Source organism: Aotus nancymaae, unplaced genomic scaffold (assembly GCF_030222135.1).
Source record: "Aotus nancymaae isolate 86718 unplaced genomic scaffold, 86718_ANA_hifiasm-v0.15.2.pri h1tg000041l, whole genome shotgun sequence".
NCBI lineage: Eukaryota > Metazoa > Chordata > Mammalia > Primates > Aotidae > Aotus > Aotus nancymaae.
The window spans coordinates 1,404,182-1,419,128 of NW_026988455.1; the positions used below are offsets into that span (position 1 = coordinate 1,404,182).

The 14,947-nt window shown below is 42.4% G+C and overlaps 1 protein-coding gene across 4 annotated transcripts in view; it reads left to right on the plus strand.

The window, feature by feature from the left end:
* MYZAP (myocardial zonula adherens protein) overlaps nt 1-11,957 on the plus strand; it is a 125,889-nt gene extending 113,932 nt beyond the window's left edge. For all 4 annotated transcript variants that reach the window (XM_012443032.2, XM_012443031.2, XM_012443033.2 and 1 more), the window contains exons 12-13: nt 2,168-2,268; nt 11,013-11,957. In XM_012443032.2, coding sequence (XP_012298455.2) covers nt 2,168-2,268; nt 11,013-11,109 — 198 coding nt within the window. In that variant the 3' untranslated portion in view covers nt 11,110-11,957. The remainder of the gene's footprint in view (nt 1-2,167; nt 2,269-11,012) is intronic.
* Nucleotides 11,958-14,947: the final 2,990 nt, after the last annotated feature.

Sequence of the window (14,947 nt, forward strand, 5' to 3'; positions counted from 1 at the left end):
TTTGCTTTTTCTTACTCTCTTTCCCTTGCCTAACTCCAGAAACCCACCCCTTCTCCCCATTTTGAGTCAGATGTCCCCTCTGAGTTCCCTCTTAATATTCTGTGGGTCCTCCATAATGTTACTTAGCACATTGTTCTATTATTTGCTTCTCAGTTATCTGTGTCTCCACAAGACCAAGCTCCTCAAGGGTTGCAAATAATGCCAAATTTTTTGACTTCTAACTCTCCCCTCACCTAATTTCATTGCCTGATATATATAATAGATACATAGTAATTTTTCTACAGATTACATTATGTTCTCATACATATACGTTTTTTATTTCTAGGTTTCTTTGGGTGTTTCTTGTACACTCACAGAGTTCCCATGAAATAGAACAAAGGATTTAGGGCCACTTGTCCACTGTTCACTGTGTATCAGTTGGGGCATATTTGCTAACCTTGTCTTTTAGGTACCCTACCTATAGGTGTTAGACCCAGCATGCTGTGAAATCCTCACGATTAAAGTCTTTACACTAAGAAGGGATAAGGCGATGGGACTACTGGAGCATCCAGCAAAGGCAGGCCTCTTCTGCCTTTCTCTTTCTTTATAAATTGGAGAGTTCAAATATTGATGGAGAAGCACTCTCTCTCACGCGTGTGTGTGCGCGCTGTCTCTCTCCCCCCGTGCGTGTGTGTGTGCGTGTGCGTGTGCGTGTGTGTGTGTGTGTGTGTGTATGCTGATGACTCTCTGGCAAAAAGCCAGCACCATTCTTCCATACTGGGGATCAGGTGACAGATTCAGAGCCCATCAATTTGTCATAGCGTGTCATCTGCTGAGGAATCTGGAAAGCATTCTCTTCTTTTACACCATTTCTTATTTATCGGAAGGGATTCATAGTCCCTTACATTGTACAGAACATGGGTTTTCACGAGAACTGATACTTTTGCTCCTTGGTATCAACCTTTCAAAGCAGGAGCTACTGAATGTGTAACCCACATTCTTTCTTTCAAAACAAACGAGCTTTTGTCTCTATAGAACTTTTAAACTTTCTCATGTTATCTAATGTCTTGGAATAGTGCCTCAGCTTCAGCTCCAACTTGAAGAACAAATGCTTTCATTTCTAGTTATGCAAATAAAATGCTCATTGCAAAACCATTTATAAATTTATTTATTCAGCAAATATTTATCTTGCATCAGCTGCATGCCACGCTTTGAAAATACAACTAGGAAGATAGATATGATCATTGTTTCATGAACATTTAGTCTAGCGTAACTGGAAAATATATAGAAGGACTTTTTAAAAAAGCATCCCAAAATCTCAATACACAGAGATAACCGCTGTAACTACTTTCTGTTTTTTTTTTTTTTTTTGGTGTTTTTGCACTTCAGATTTCAGGCACCAGCACATCATCTGTTGTGATTTCAGTATCTTCAACTTCTTTATCTATTTTCATTTCAGTATCTCTTGCTTCTTTATCCTTCATTTCCCCCATGAGGTAAATTTCCAGTTGCGGAGGATCTAATCTTTAACCCATGTAACGTATGGCTCTGGCCCGAAAGGAAAAAAACTATTCAGAATGCTAATTTTAATCCCAAGGAGCCTGTTCTACTTTATATGTGTGAGATTCTGAATTTTCCACACCTACGAAATACTAATTAAGTTGTAGAGGTATTTCCCACTAAATTAAATTAACAGACTTACTCATTTTATAGTTTAATATGAAGGTGTTAAAAGTTGGGCTGCACCTTATTTATGATGCCAAAAACGTGATAAATATCTAAATGCCCATCAATAAGGGACTAGTTAAATAAATAATGTATCCATACAATGAAATACTATTAGTGAATTAAAATAGTTTGTTGACACAAAAAGAAAATAAATGAATATAGAAAAATAGCTACAACGAATTGGTGGCTGAAAAAAGCAGATTATAACATAGATTACAGTATTTTGTTTTCATTCATGTAAAATTGGATGCACATGTCTGTACATGCATAGAAAGCCATTTGTATGGATTCGATCAATCTATTTCTTCAACACCTATTGTGTAAGTGATGCTCTATAAATACATTGTGATAGTTGCCCATGTCATGGGGTGAAATCAGATAATACATATAAATTGTATCATGCATATTTGTGGGGGAACATATTTGACTTACTGAAGGTACCTTTTTTTCTTGTCTCCAGAATAATGAACTACAAAGTAGGCTGGACTATTTAATAGAAACCCAGGCCAAGACCGAAGTGGAAACCCGAGAGATTGGAGTGGGCTGTGATCTTCTACCCAGGTATTTAGGAATTTCCTGGGGATTTTTTATTCAAATTCCTCTTTGGCTGGAGAAAATACTTTACTGGGCTGTTCTTAACAGAATCGCATTCTTCGTATCAAAAATATTTCTGCAAAGCCAAGTGGTGGCTGTTGAGGGGGTTGACTGCTTTCTGTAGGAACGGGGGCATTGTGCAGGGTGGAGGGGCAGCAAAGGAGAGACCTGGGGAAGCCATTCAGAGAGAGGTGGGCCCTGTCAGTGAGTGCATGCATGTGTTTCATCCTTCCTTCCTTCATTCAATAAATGCTGTTAGTACCTTCACTGTGCCGGACAGTTATGGTACAGACAGCAATGAGATTTGGTTCCCACCCCAGAGTACAGTCTGGAGGGAGAGACGGGTATGTGCGCAGACATATATAACAGTGTGAGAGGGGCATCCAAGGTGCTTTAGTGATATACAAGAGGGAGGATCTAAACCTTGAACAAAACTTGTCTGTTGTTCCTCAGTATGGTCAAGCATTGGATTCGGTTCATAAACACCTGATCTGCTTGAGTCATCCGCAAATATGTGATAACTCTCATCTGGTTTGCTCAGTTACATTCCTGAGCTAAAAAAACTGACTTGTTCATTGTTAGGCTGCTCCCATGCCTGTGTCTTTTCCTGGTGACATTAGAGCCTGTAATCCAGTAACCTGCCTTTGATAACTAACTCACCATTTCTAGGTGCTCACAACTGTGCCCAGCCTAAAGAGGGCTTAAAACAAGTCTACAGCAAAGATGCTGATGACATGTGACTTGTGATTTAGGTAATTGAAGCCAAAAGATGCCTGGCGTCCTGTGTGCAGGAGGGTGGATTCTTGTGTGAACAGGGACACTTGTGTGTGCTTTGCTGGACATTGTAGTCTAGCAAAATGTTGAATCCTGGAATCTTGAGTGGTTACAGCTGGTGGGAAGCAGTGATGAGCCGATCTCCCAGCTGGGGTGTGGAATACCTGGTTCTTGTCCTACCAGCCAGCAGCAGGATGCCTTCAGACAGGTTCTTCACTGGGGCCTGAGTTTCTCAACTTGTAAAGTCAGTGATTTGACTCTTTTTATTTTTATTACTGGTATTGTCATTTTTGTTAATTAAAATGAATCACTTGCCATTCTCAAAGAATTTTCCAAAAGCAGCATTAGGCTTTTTCTTTGACAGTGTCCTCATTTATATTACTTGCCTTCTAGTAAAAGGGCATTTTTATCATTCTGATATAATTAACAGAAAATATGGAATATACGTATAAATAGACTCCGGATCTCATCATCGTGTGCTACAAAGTACATGATGAAAATATAACCAAAACGAATGATAATTGTGTTCAGAGACCTTTCTGAAATATAAATAGTTTGGCCATTTCCCCCCTTTTTTATTTTTCAAAAGCCAAGTGGCCTAGTCCACTCTAATTGCCCAAATAATAAATCTTGTTTGGCTAAGACATGTACAAAACTATGTCTGAAACCAATAAATTGTTTGTTTTCTATTTCCCACATTTTGGCTTAAAACAAGCTTTTCAATTTGTATGCCCAAGTATAGCCTGAAGCAGACTTTTATGGCTAAGCTATGAAACCACAAAGCGGTTTTCATAATGGAAGTGCTGACAGACCCTTAACTTATGGCCATGGTGAACTTGGAAGCCACTTCAGTATCTAAAAGCAGCTTTTCCATAAATGTAACATTTGGTTTCCCCTAGGATCCATCTTAGCAGTTTAACTACCTAGGTCAATCAGCAGAGGAAATGAAAACTACATATTCGTGTTTCCGAAAAGACAGAATAATATTTCATTCGTTTCCTCGCAAATATTTATTAAGTGCCTACTATGTGACAGGCGCCAGGCAAGTCTGGGTGGCGAGGAGCCCGGGACCTTAGGTAACTCAGGGCAGTGGCCTTCCACCTGTGCTTCCTGGAACTGCCTTACTCTGAGCTGGGGCTCCTGGAGAGGCCTCAGAATGCCCAGGGGGTGAGGACGGTTTGTGAGGGGATGGCTCCTGGGACCCTGCTTCCTCCCCAAAACAACCTGAGAAAGTCAGCTTTTGGTCTGTTTTGTCGGTTGGATTCCAAGTAAGATTCTGTTTGAATAAAATCTCTATGGGCAAAAGCAAATTGGAACTCCCGATCTAGTTAATCCCCATATTTTATGAATACCAGAATTGAGGCTCAGAGAGACCAAGTGATTCTCTAGAAGCCACAGAGCCAGGATTAGAAACAGATTTTCTTCAGTCTTGGTGCAGTGCATGTGGAGTTTGAAATTATGTAATAAATAGAGAGTTACTAAACAGTGGTGTGTATGTTCTAACAAAATTCCTGGTTCGTACTTGGACTTCAAATTTATATCTAATAAAAGAGTCCATGTTATTGCCCAGAACATTTTTTATATTTTTTTTCTCTAGAATATTTTATACCAAAACAAGCATTGAATTAAGCCTCAATTATGCAGAAGTGTTTTGTTCTTGCTTCCTGCTCGTCTCCTACAATGAATTCATCAGTGTGGGACGGTCAGGGAGGCTCAGACTGCCCAGTTCCCTGCCCAGCCAGCTGCTAGCTGAGCACAGCCTTGGGCAAGTTATTTCATCTTTCTAAAGCCTTAACTCTTTCATCTTTAAAATGGGAATGAAGAGGATAATATCAAACCTCATTGGGTTGCTTTGAAGACTCAATGAAAACATGTATATAAAGCATTTAGGGGCTGGGCATGGTGGGTCATGCCTGCATTCCCAGTGCTTTGGGAGGCCAAGGCGGGAGGATCAGTTGAAGCTAGGAGTTTGAGACCAGCCTGAACAACTTGGTGAAACCCCATCTCTATCAAAAAAAATCTGATGGGCGTGGCGGCATGCACCTGTAATCCCAGCTACTCAGGAGGCTGTGAGAGAATTGCTTGAACCCAGGAGGTGGAAGTTGCAGTGAGCCAAGATCACACCATTGTACTCCAGCCTGGGCCTGGGTGACAGGGCAAGATCACACCATTGTACTCCAGCCTGGGCCTGGGTGACAGGGCAAGACTCTGTCTCTAAATAAATAAATAAATAGAAATAAAAAATAAAGCCTTTTAGTGTGGTAATTGGACCAGAGTTAAGCACTTAATAACTCATAGCTATTACTATTAACATTACTAAATCCAAACTCTGATTTTCTATGTAGAACACTGTATGAAATATAAATAAATTTGAGTATGCTAAGATAATTTCATTAACTTAATTTTTTCTTTTCCTTTTTTTTTTTTTTTTCAGACAGAGTCTTGCTGTGTCACCCAGACTGGAATGCAGTGGCACAATCTTGGCTAACGGCCACCTCGGCCTCCCGGGTTCAAGCAATGAACCTCAGCCTCCCGGGTAGCTGGGATTGCAGGCACCTGCTACCATGCCTGGCTAATTTTTGTGTTTTTAGTGGAGACGGGGTTTCACCATGTTGGCTTGGCTGGTCTTTAAGTCCTGACCTTGTGATCCACCTGCCTTGGCCTCCCAAAGTGCTGGGATGTCAGGCGTGAGCCACCGTGCCCAGCCTAACTTAATTTTTATTGGTGGTAATTACTGAGTTTATGAAATGGATTGCTAGCCTAATCAAGTATATAGTGTTTCGGTATGCATTGGGCTCTTCAGTTAAACTCTAGTTGGTTTGAAACCCCCTCTAGACACTGCATAAAACTCTGGAAGCCCTAGTGATTGATAGGGTCTCTGTCAGCTAAGACCTGAGCGTGTTGCAGGCATGGGGCACTTGTCTCATTATAGGATAGCATGGCATCTCCTACCCACTCATCTGTAAGTGTTACATGCTGTGCTACTGCTAATAACGTTTGACTTAGAGCTGCTCTAGTTTTTTTGTCTTGCGTGGAAAAAAATTGCATTTAGTTGATGCTCAATAAATATTTGTTGGGTGAATAAGTGAAAGATATATACTGAGTGAGGAACATAGGCAGGTGATCAGATAATCATATTATCACGATTCATTTATTTAATAATGGCCTTGGATGAAGTGATTCCTGCTTATGTTTTACCTTTGTGTGTGTGTGTGTGTGTGTGTGTGTGTGTGTGTGTTCTCTCTCTCTCTCCTCACTAGAATGTGAGCTCCATGAGGGCAGGGATTCTCCTCTATTTCACTAATTGCATTCTCGCTGGGACCTCCTTAGAGCGGTGCTTGGCACATACTAGGCGCTCAATATTTGTTGACTGGAGCTATCTCCCTGTAGCATTTGACAATGCTTCCTAAGAAGAAAGGAAGGATTCCTCAGCCTGTTTCTTACTCTTGCAGGACTTTCTTTCCGGGTTCTCCCCCTATCTCCAGCTTCTCCAGCTTCTTTGATGCCTACTTTTCCTCCTCCAAGATCCTGACCATGGTAGTCCACATGGCTCTATCTTGGTTCCTTGGTCCAGTACTTCCTGCAAAGATTGTACGCAGTCTCACAGTTTCCCCTCTCCTCTCCATGGCTTTGGGGAATGAGGACTTGTATTCAAGAGAAACCTTTCTCTTGAATACAAGTCCTCGTTCCCCATGGCCTTCTGGGCACTCCCAGCTGGTGTCCGCTTGGTCTCCACACTTGCCATTGCATGGCCGAGTGCGCCATCTCTTTCTTCAAAGTCACTCCTCTGAGGAGTGAGTAAGAATACGGGCTTGGAAGTTAGACCTGGGTTTGGGTCCTGGGTCTGCCTCCTGCTGCATCTGCAACTTTGGCAAATTCCTACCCTCCTTAATTTTCAAAGAGGGTCAGAACCTTCCTTCTCATCTTGAAAAGGAAGATTTTGATGGCAGTCCCCTTGCAAGCTTGTTGAGAGGATTAAGTGCAGTAACAGTCATAGAATGTCCAGTTTAAGTGCCCACATTTTCATATTTCTGTTGCTACAGCCACTGCTCTCCCAGTCACCTAAGCTCAGTATATTGCAGTCACTTCTGAGCCAGAGAATTACTTTGCTCCTTGACTCACTCAAACTGCTGTTCTTTTCCTTCGTGACTTGCCTCGTGCTTTCCCATTCCCCCTGCTGCCAGCCTGCTTGAGACTGTCTAATCTACTCAGTACCGTATCTCTGCCTCGCTTTCTCCTCCTCAAATCCTTCCCCTCCTTCATCTAATCTTTGTGTTCCATAAATTTCTAGTGACCAAGGATCTCTTCATAAAGAGAGAGGGAAAGGGAAAGGGTGAGAGGGGACTCACTGTGAGTTTGGGGGTTTTCAAACACACATGTGTGTGTACGTATTTAAAGACTCAGGATTTTGGTTTGAAAAGTTTGATATACGTTAATTAAAGCCATTGAGAACAAGTCAGGTCATCTAGCCTTCATTTACAAAGAAAAGTAAAAAGAAACCAAAAGAAAAGTGATTTTTCCTTCTCCTGCCCTATAATGAAACTTGGTTTCCAGCAAACTCATCAACTAAGTCTTAATAGGTGCAATCTGATGAAAAATATTCCCCAGGTCATAAGTGCTCAGCACACAGTAAGTGCTTTAAAATGCTTGTGTTTTCGTATTTCTGTTGCAAAGACCAGAACACAAAGTAGCTTTTGTCAAAGCGTTATTTGCTGATTCTGCTGTTTCCCCCAGGGGAACTACCCCTTTATGAATTAATAAAAGGTTAACAATAGCCTAAATGTGTTAAGGCAAATGGTTGGGTTTCAGTTTTGTGGTTGAGGTTATTTGTGTTCTTGAAATCCTGTTGTTTCCTAGTGATCAACTAAATAAAATATCCCACTTCTTTTTTAAAAGATTGGGATATGAGAGCCTGTTTTTGAACTCTACAAGGTTCTCCTTTATAAATATTTCTGCATTTTATGGGCTTTCAGGATATTGTCACTAGGGACTGTTTCTGTTATGTGGAATTTTCACAGGAGTTGGCACAAATTGCCATCTGGCTTCTGCCCCTGGCACTCCACTAAACTGCCTGGTCAGGTCACTGGGGACTCCTGGATACCGGGTCCCATGGATTGCTCTCTGTGGCAGTTGACACTGGGACCACTTACTTCTTGAAACCCCTCCAACCTTTGGTTTTCTTTGTAATCCAAAGTAATAGCTCTGTGGGGTAATAGCTCTGTGGCTAGCCTCTGTGAGCTGCTGGATTCATGGAGATGATGGAGATGTGGTTTTCAACCTTAAAGAAATTATACCTAGCAGTGGACACAAACGTGTAGACCAACAAGTGCAACAAAATGCTATAGAGGCTGGGCGCTGTGGCTCATGCCTATTATCCCAGCACTTTGGGAGACCGAGTCAGGTGGATCCTTTGAGGTCAGGAGTTCAAGACCGGCCTGGTCAGCATGGTGAAACTCCATCTCTACTAAAAACACAAAAATTAGCCGGGTGGTAGTGGCATACACCTGTAATCCCAGCTACTTGGGAGGCTGAGGCAGGGGAATTGCTTGAGCCTGGGAGGTGAAGGTTGCAATGAGTCGAGATCATGCCACTGTACTCCAGCCTGGGCAACAGAGAGAGACTTGGTCTAACAAAAACAAAACAAAACAAAAAGATGCTACGGAGGTGTCAGAAGCCTCTATAATAGTAATGTTCATGGTGTATATGGGGATTGGGTGGAGAACATGGAGAATCTCCTGAGGGGAGACATGCAAAGTTTAAAATATACCCCCTGCCATGCTTTTGATACATCCTCTATCACCTGGTGAGTGATTGGATGTGGGAAGTTAGGGGAAAGGGTTTGACTCTTAGGCTTCATTTACACATTTTGTTACTGCATTGGTTGGGATAAGGAATGTAGCTGCTGTTTGAAAGAACCCACGTATCTCCGTGGCTTAGCATGGTAAAGATTAATTTCCACGGTTTAGGGCAGTTTGGTATAGGTTCCACTCCACACAGTCTTTCAGGAACCCAGGAATTCCTCCATCCAGATATGCTGCCTGAGCTTTGGAGTCCTCCTGAGCTCTCCACCTGTATGCTCTACATAAAAGGGAATTGAGAGAGAGTGCATGGGGGATTATGTAGAACATTTTAATGGGCTAAACCTGGAAGTAGTAGAAGTCATTTTTGCCTGTTTGGTCACACGGCCCACCTAATGGCAAGAGAAGCTGGGAAATGTAGTTGAGTTATGTGTCCAGGAGGAAAAAGAAATAGGATGTCTTGGTCACCCAATCCTGTTAATTACACCTCCCAAATATCTCTCTAACCTTTCCCTGCCACTTCCTTTCCAGTGCTTCCATTAGAGTTCAAGTTCTCATGATCTCTCTTTCACCTCCTAAAGAGCAAGAATTTTCAACTGACCTGCCTTCAGAATAATCCTTCCCTAGTCAACGCTCAATGGTATCAGTGGAATCTTGCTAGAATAAAAATATGAGCAGATCACGGCTCTCCTTAAAAACCTTCTCTAGTTCCCTGCTCGCTTCTGAACTCCTTAGCCAGGCGCATGGGACCCTTCTCCACCAGGCTTCCTCTTCTGCCACTCTCCATCGTGAACTCTTTGTTCCAGTCATTCTAAAGGAGCACACAGTTCGCATTTCCACATCCGCAGACTGTGTGCTCCCCCATCTCTGCCTTGCACACACTGTCCCTTCCTCCTGGAGTTCTCATCCCCTCTCTGCCCACTTGATGAATGCCGCATCCCTCAGGGTTCCCAGTCTCTGTGTCAATCTCCAGATGTGAGTTTCTCGGTGGTGCTACATTGTTCCACCCTCAGTTTTCCCATCACGTGTCCATGCGTATATTGTTCAGGTCATGGTGGGAAGGGAGGCTTGAGAGCTAAATGAATGGACTGTTGTGGATGTTTGGGCAACTTTAAGGGAAGTAAACAAAAGACAGTGGCCAGCTCTGGAGCTAGCAACATTGGAAGCTGTTACCACCCTTCCCTGAGGAGGCAGGGGACAAAGCCAGGGGAAGAGAGCAAGCGGGGAGCTGTAGCTATGGGCCCTAGTAGAGGGATGCCCCCAGCTACCAAGCTGCACCCTGTCTGGGAGGGGACAAATGTTCTGACCTCTTTGTCCTCTCATTCCCTGATCTCCCGCAGTAGGCCAAAAGGAACTGAATTTGAAGGGCAAGGGAGTCCCTTGATGCTGACCTTCCTGGGCACAGAGTGGGGTGGAGAAGGGGGAGAGTAGGTCTGAATGGCAGACGAAGAATACCCAGCACAGCTTTTATGTCTTTGTTATAGTTCCTAACACAGTACTGAAAATTATTTATGTACATATCTTTCCCACCAGGTGATGAGTCCCGTGAATGCATGTTTCATATTTTTCTGAACCCTGGATGCCTAGTACAACCTTCACAGCTTGCTAGAAATAACTTTTTATTTTTAATCTGTCATACTCTGTTCAGGCTGCCATAACAAAGTGCCATAAACTAGTTAGCTTATAAACAACAGAAATTTATTTCTCACAGTTCTGGAGGCTGGGATGTCTAAGACCAAGGTGCCAGCAGATCCAGTGTCTGGTGAGGGCTCGCTTTCTGGTTCATGGATGGTATCTTCCTGCTGTGTCCTCACATAGCAGAAGGGATGATGAATCTTTCTGGGGCTTCTCTTATAAGGGCACTAATCCCATTCATGAGGGCTCCACCCTCATGACCCAGTCACCTGCCGAAGACCCCATCTCCTAATATATCACCTTGGGGATTAGGATTTCAACCTATGAATTTGGGGGAACATTAAGTCCATTGCTGGGCTCGTTTGTAATGTTTAAATGAAATATTAAGGTGCATTATTATAGTCTTTTTAAGTGCTTAAACCCCATTTTCTAGAGTTTTCTTACCACGTAAAGCATATGGGGGTTTTGTTTAATTTTCCTGACCTGGCTTTTCTCATTTCTCAGCCAAACAGCCAGGACTCGTGAAATTGTGACGCCTTCTAGGAACTACACCCCATACACAAGAGTACTGGAGTTAACTATGAAGAAAACTCTAACTTAGGCACTCGGAGACATGCACTTTTTACAGATGGACAAACGCTCTGGAACCCTGTGGCTTGAAATCCTTTGGGAAGGGTGACTGTTTTTCCCCTATACACAGTGTAAGCCAGAATGGAGATCGCTGAGGCTCTGATCCGCTTCTAAGACAGGAAGGAAAGTGAAGGTGGCGGGGCAGGTAAGAGACAAGGTCACATTTGAAACACCCACCCAGCATACCCTGCTATACTGTGTCATCATTTGTTTTCTTTGTAGACACTGAAATCCTATCAGGAGGATTCCCTCACTATTTATTTTACTTGCTAGACTTTGGTTGGGAGGGGAAAGGACATTAATTTGAAGTTTTATGTTATTCATGCCAGGATCGTTTGATAGGGCATGAAGGTTTTGTTTACCCATAAAAGTATTAGAGGCAGCGTTTCTCTGGTACAGAGAGGCCTGTCCACAAGAAGCATGGGCACCCAGCCCAACTTGAACCTGGAGGGGAGGGTCCCCGGCCTGCAAACGCTCTTTCCTCCGGGTCCCAAGCATCTGTGCAGGGTCATGGGAGCTGCAGTTAGAGACTTGTGTGGGCCGGACAAGCTTCGTTCCCATGCACTAGTCCCTTGGTTTAATTTGTGCCTTATGCCTTCATTGGACCAGCTGAAATCACTGGATTTATTCAACTTGTGATTGTTTTTTTCTTCTCACATTAAGAGAATTTTATATGTCACGGACATTTAATCATTTAATGTTTTCACTATCAATTGGTGTTTTTGTTCAATGAATGAATAATCTGTTCATGCATGCTCTACTTTGATATTATAAACTATGTCACATGTTTAATAAATACCATATATTTTGTTCTACTAATGTTGGCTCTGTGTTTCATCCATGACCATGTAGAATAAGTGTCAAGTCAGATCACGTGATGTTTCAGACAGTACAATCCATAGAAGCATCTGTAAGCCATAAGATTGACTCGTGTGTGTGTGTTTGTGGGGGTAGGAAGCCTGTCTGTTTAATTCCTGAAATTTATTTAGTTAATCCACCATGTGGAAAAGGTAAGATACATTAATGATCACAAAGTACAAAAATAGGCTTTACTTTTAAAACTTTCCTCAAACCTCCCACCCCTTACTGTCTCCACTTTCAAAAAACAAAGAAAAAAGAAAGAAAGCAAAGCAACTCAGGAAGATAAATCACTGTGAATCAGAAAATAGTGCTAAGAGGAGAATGTGCATTTGGGAGCCTAATTTGTGTTTAAACACTGTCTGTGGGACGTTGGGCAAGTCATCAAAGCTCTCTGAATATCAGTTTCATCCTTTAAAAACCTGGAATCATCACACCTACTTGATCGGCTGATGTGAGTGCCACATGAGGTCATTCCCAAAGAGTGACTGGGCAGTGCCAGGCACATAGCAGTGATCGCTGTCATTCTGGACATTTGTTTTAGCGCACTGCTGACTGCTGGTTGACTGTCACTGTTGGAGGTGTTCTAGCAGCAAGAAACCATGCTCTTTGGCAGCCATCAAGGAGGAGCGCTTAGGGAAAAAGCTGTCCTTAGGACTAGGAGATAGGGAAGCTGGACTCAGAGAGAGGCAGAGGGCCCTGGGAGCCCATCCCCCTGGAGAAACTGGTCTGGAAGCAGTTTCTAAGTGAAATGCAATGACTTAAAAAGTGTCAATTTTAATGAGACCAAGGTAGAAATGAAAACTACTCTGCCAACACTTCCACATTCACTTCTTTCTCTCTCTCTTAAAAGAAGCAAGGAAAAGAAAAACTGAGTAATTTTAAATTTAAAGAATGCCAGGGATCGTTCTACAGTTTGGGCCTTTGTATTTTAAAATATATCCTCAACATATGGAAAATTCTAAACATGATTTGAGGTACTCAAGAAGACTATTACAGAGAGTTCCTAAATTATACAGACTGAAATTGAAAGAAACTGAGAGACAGTCCTTCCAGATCCTTTGTGAACATGAACTCTAGTGCACCCCAACCCTCCATCTAAAAGTGACCTTCATCAACCTCTTCGTGAGCAGGGATGTTGTGTCAAATTGGGAGAATGAACGCTAACATTTCCTAGTAAATTTATCTCACTGAAATGGAAAGCAGCAGTGTATGTAAAGGTTTTTTTAAAAATAAAAATAATATCCTATAATAATGCTTCCAGTTAATATTTTCATTCCAGTCCTTCCAGGCTTTTAAAACACACACACGAACACACACATACACGTGTGCACGTGCACACACACACGTACACACCCCACTTATTTTGTTTTTAAAACAAATATGACCCTATACTGACAAGCAAAATCATGTGATTTTTAAGAACGTGGGAACACTCTACTACCTGAACTTGGTCACAAGTGTGCATGTGGGTAAGTCACAAACCTGTAAAATGGGAACTGTGAGAGTTCTTTCCTAATGGGGTCGGTGTGAAGAGTAAATAATGCCTGCACAGTTCTTAGAATAGTGCTTGGCACATAAGCAGCACTTAATAGATGCTACCTATTATCATTACATACTTTTGTAGCCACTGTTTGCTTACTTTATATGTGTGTATATATATATATTTATTTTATAAATATACTAAGTTTGCTTACTTTATATATAGTTACTTTATAATATTTGCTTACTTTATAGATACATATAAAATAAGCAAAAAAATATATATAAGTGTATGTATTATATATATAAACATATATATATAAAGTAAGCAAAAAGTATATATATGCTATATATATATAATCTATACCATTGCTTTTTATAGGTAATGTAATTGGATTCCATTTTTTGATGTGCTATGATTTATTTGACCCATGCCTTAGTGTTGGAATTTTGGACATTGTCTTTACTTTTTTTCAGCAGTCCTCTGATGAACAATCTTGTGCACACGTTTTTGTATTTTGTATGCTTGCCTGATTATTTTCTCAGGATAAATTCCTAGAAGAGGAATTGGTCGGTCAAAAGGTATGCACACTTTAAGCCTTTTGGTGCATACGGCCCACTATGGCCTGTGGAAATTTGAATCCACTGAAATTCTCACTGACAGGCTAAGAATGTGACTTCTTGACCCCTTTGCCAACATGAGGAATGAGAAATGAGAAATGGAGTATGTAACTTTAGGCAGTTATCTACTCCATTTCTTTAGGCAGACCTGTCCCAAAAACAGGTGGTGAACAAAGTTCCTTCAGCATATGACCTGTGGATGTCAGAACTCATGGACATGCAGGTGTGAGCTGCGGGGACTGGAGGTGTCCCTAGGGCCCAGAGAGTGCCTGGCAGCCGACAGGAAACAGGGTGGGCTTGGAAGGAGCAAGTATCCTTCAGGATCTGGGATTCAGAGAAGGCCTGCTACTTAATGAGCCATCACCAAGAGCCTGTCACTCAGGCCACATGACTAAGATGTGGTTCGACTGTGGGTGGGGCATGCCCTCTATTTCAGGGATAGCCTGGGAGAGAGGGTCAACATTTGGGAAGTGCTTGGAGGGTGCACCAACCAAGGCTGAATGCTGAGTTGGTCCATGTGTCCACTCTAAACACCCTCCTTCTCTCCAGTGAATGCCACTTGCCTGCTCTAGGAACTCTAGGATGGTCACCTGGGCAAGGAGGAAGGGTGACAGGAAGGGCAGGATTCCTGGCTCAGGCCCCACTGGGTGATGGTGCTCTTCTTGACAGCCAGACTGAGAGGGCTAGGTCAGCTCACCCAGCACATGACAGGTGCTGGGAAGACAAAGACATGCACCTCGAGACCCTCACCCTCTCCAAATCTTTTCCAGCAAGTCCAGGCCTTCCTGATCTGTCCCATCTCTGCATCCCAGGGGAACTTATTTTCAGCCCCTTCTTTATTCTTACAT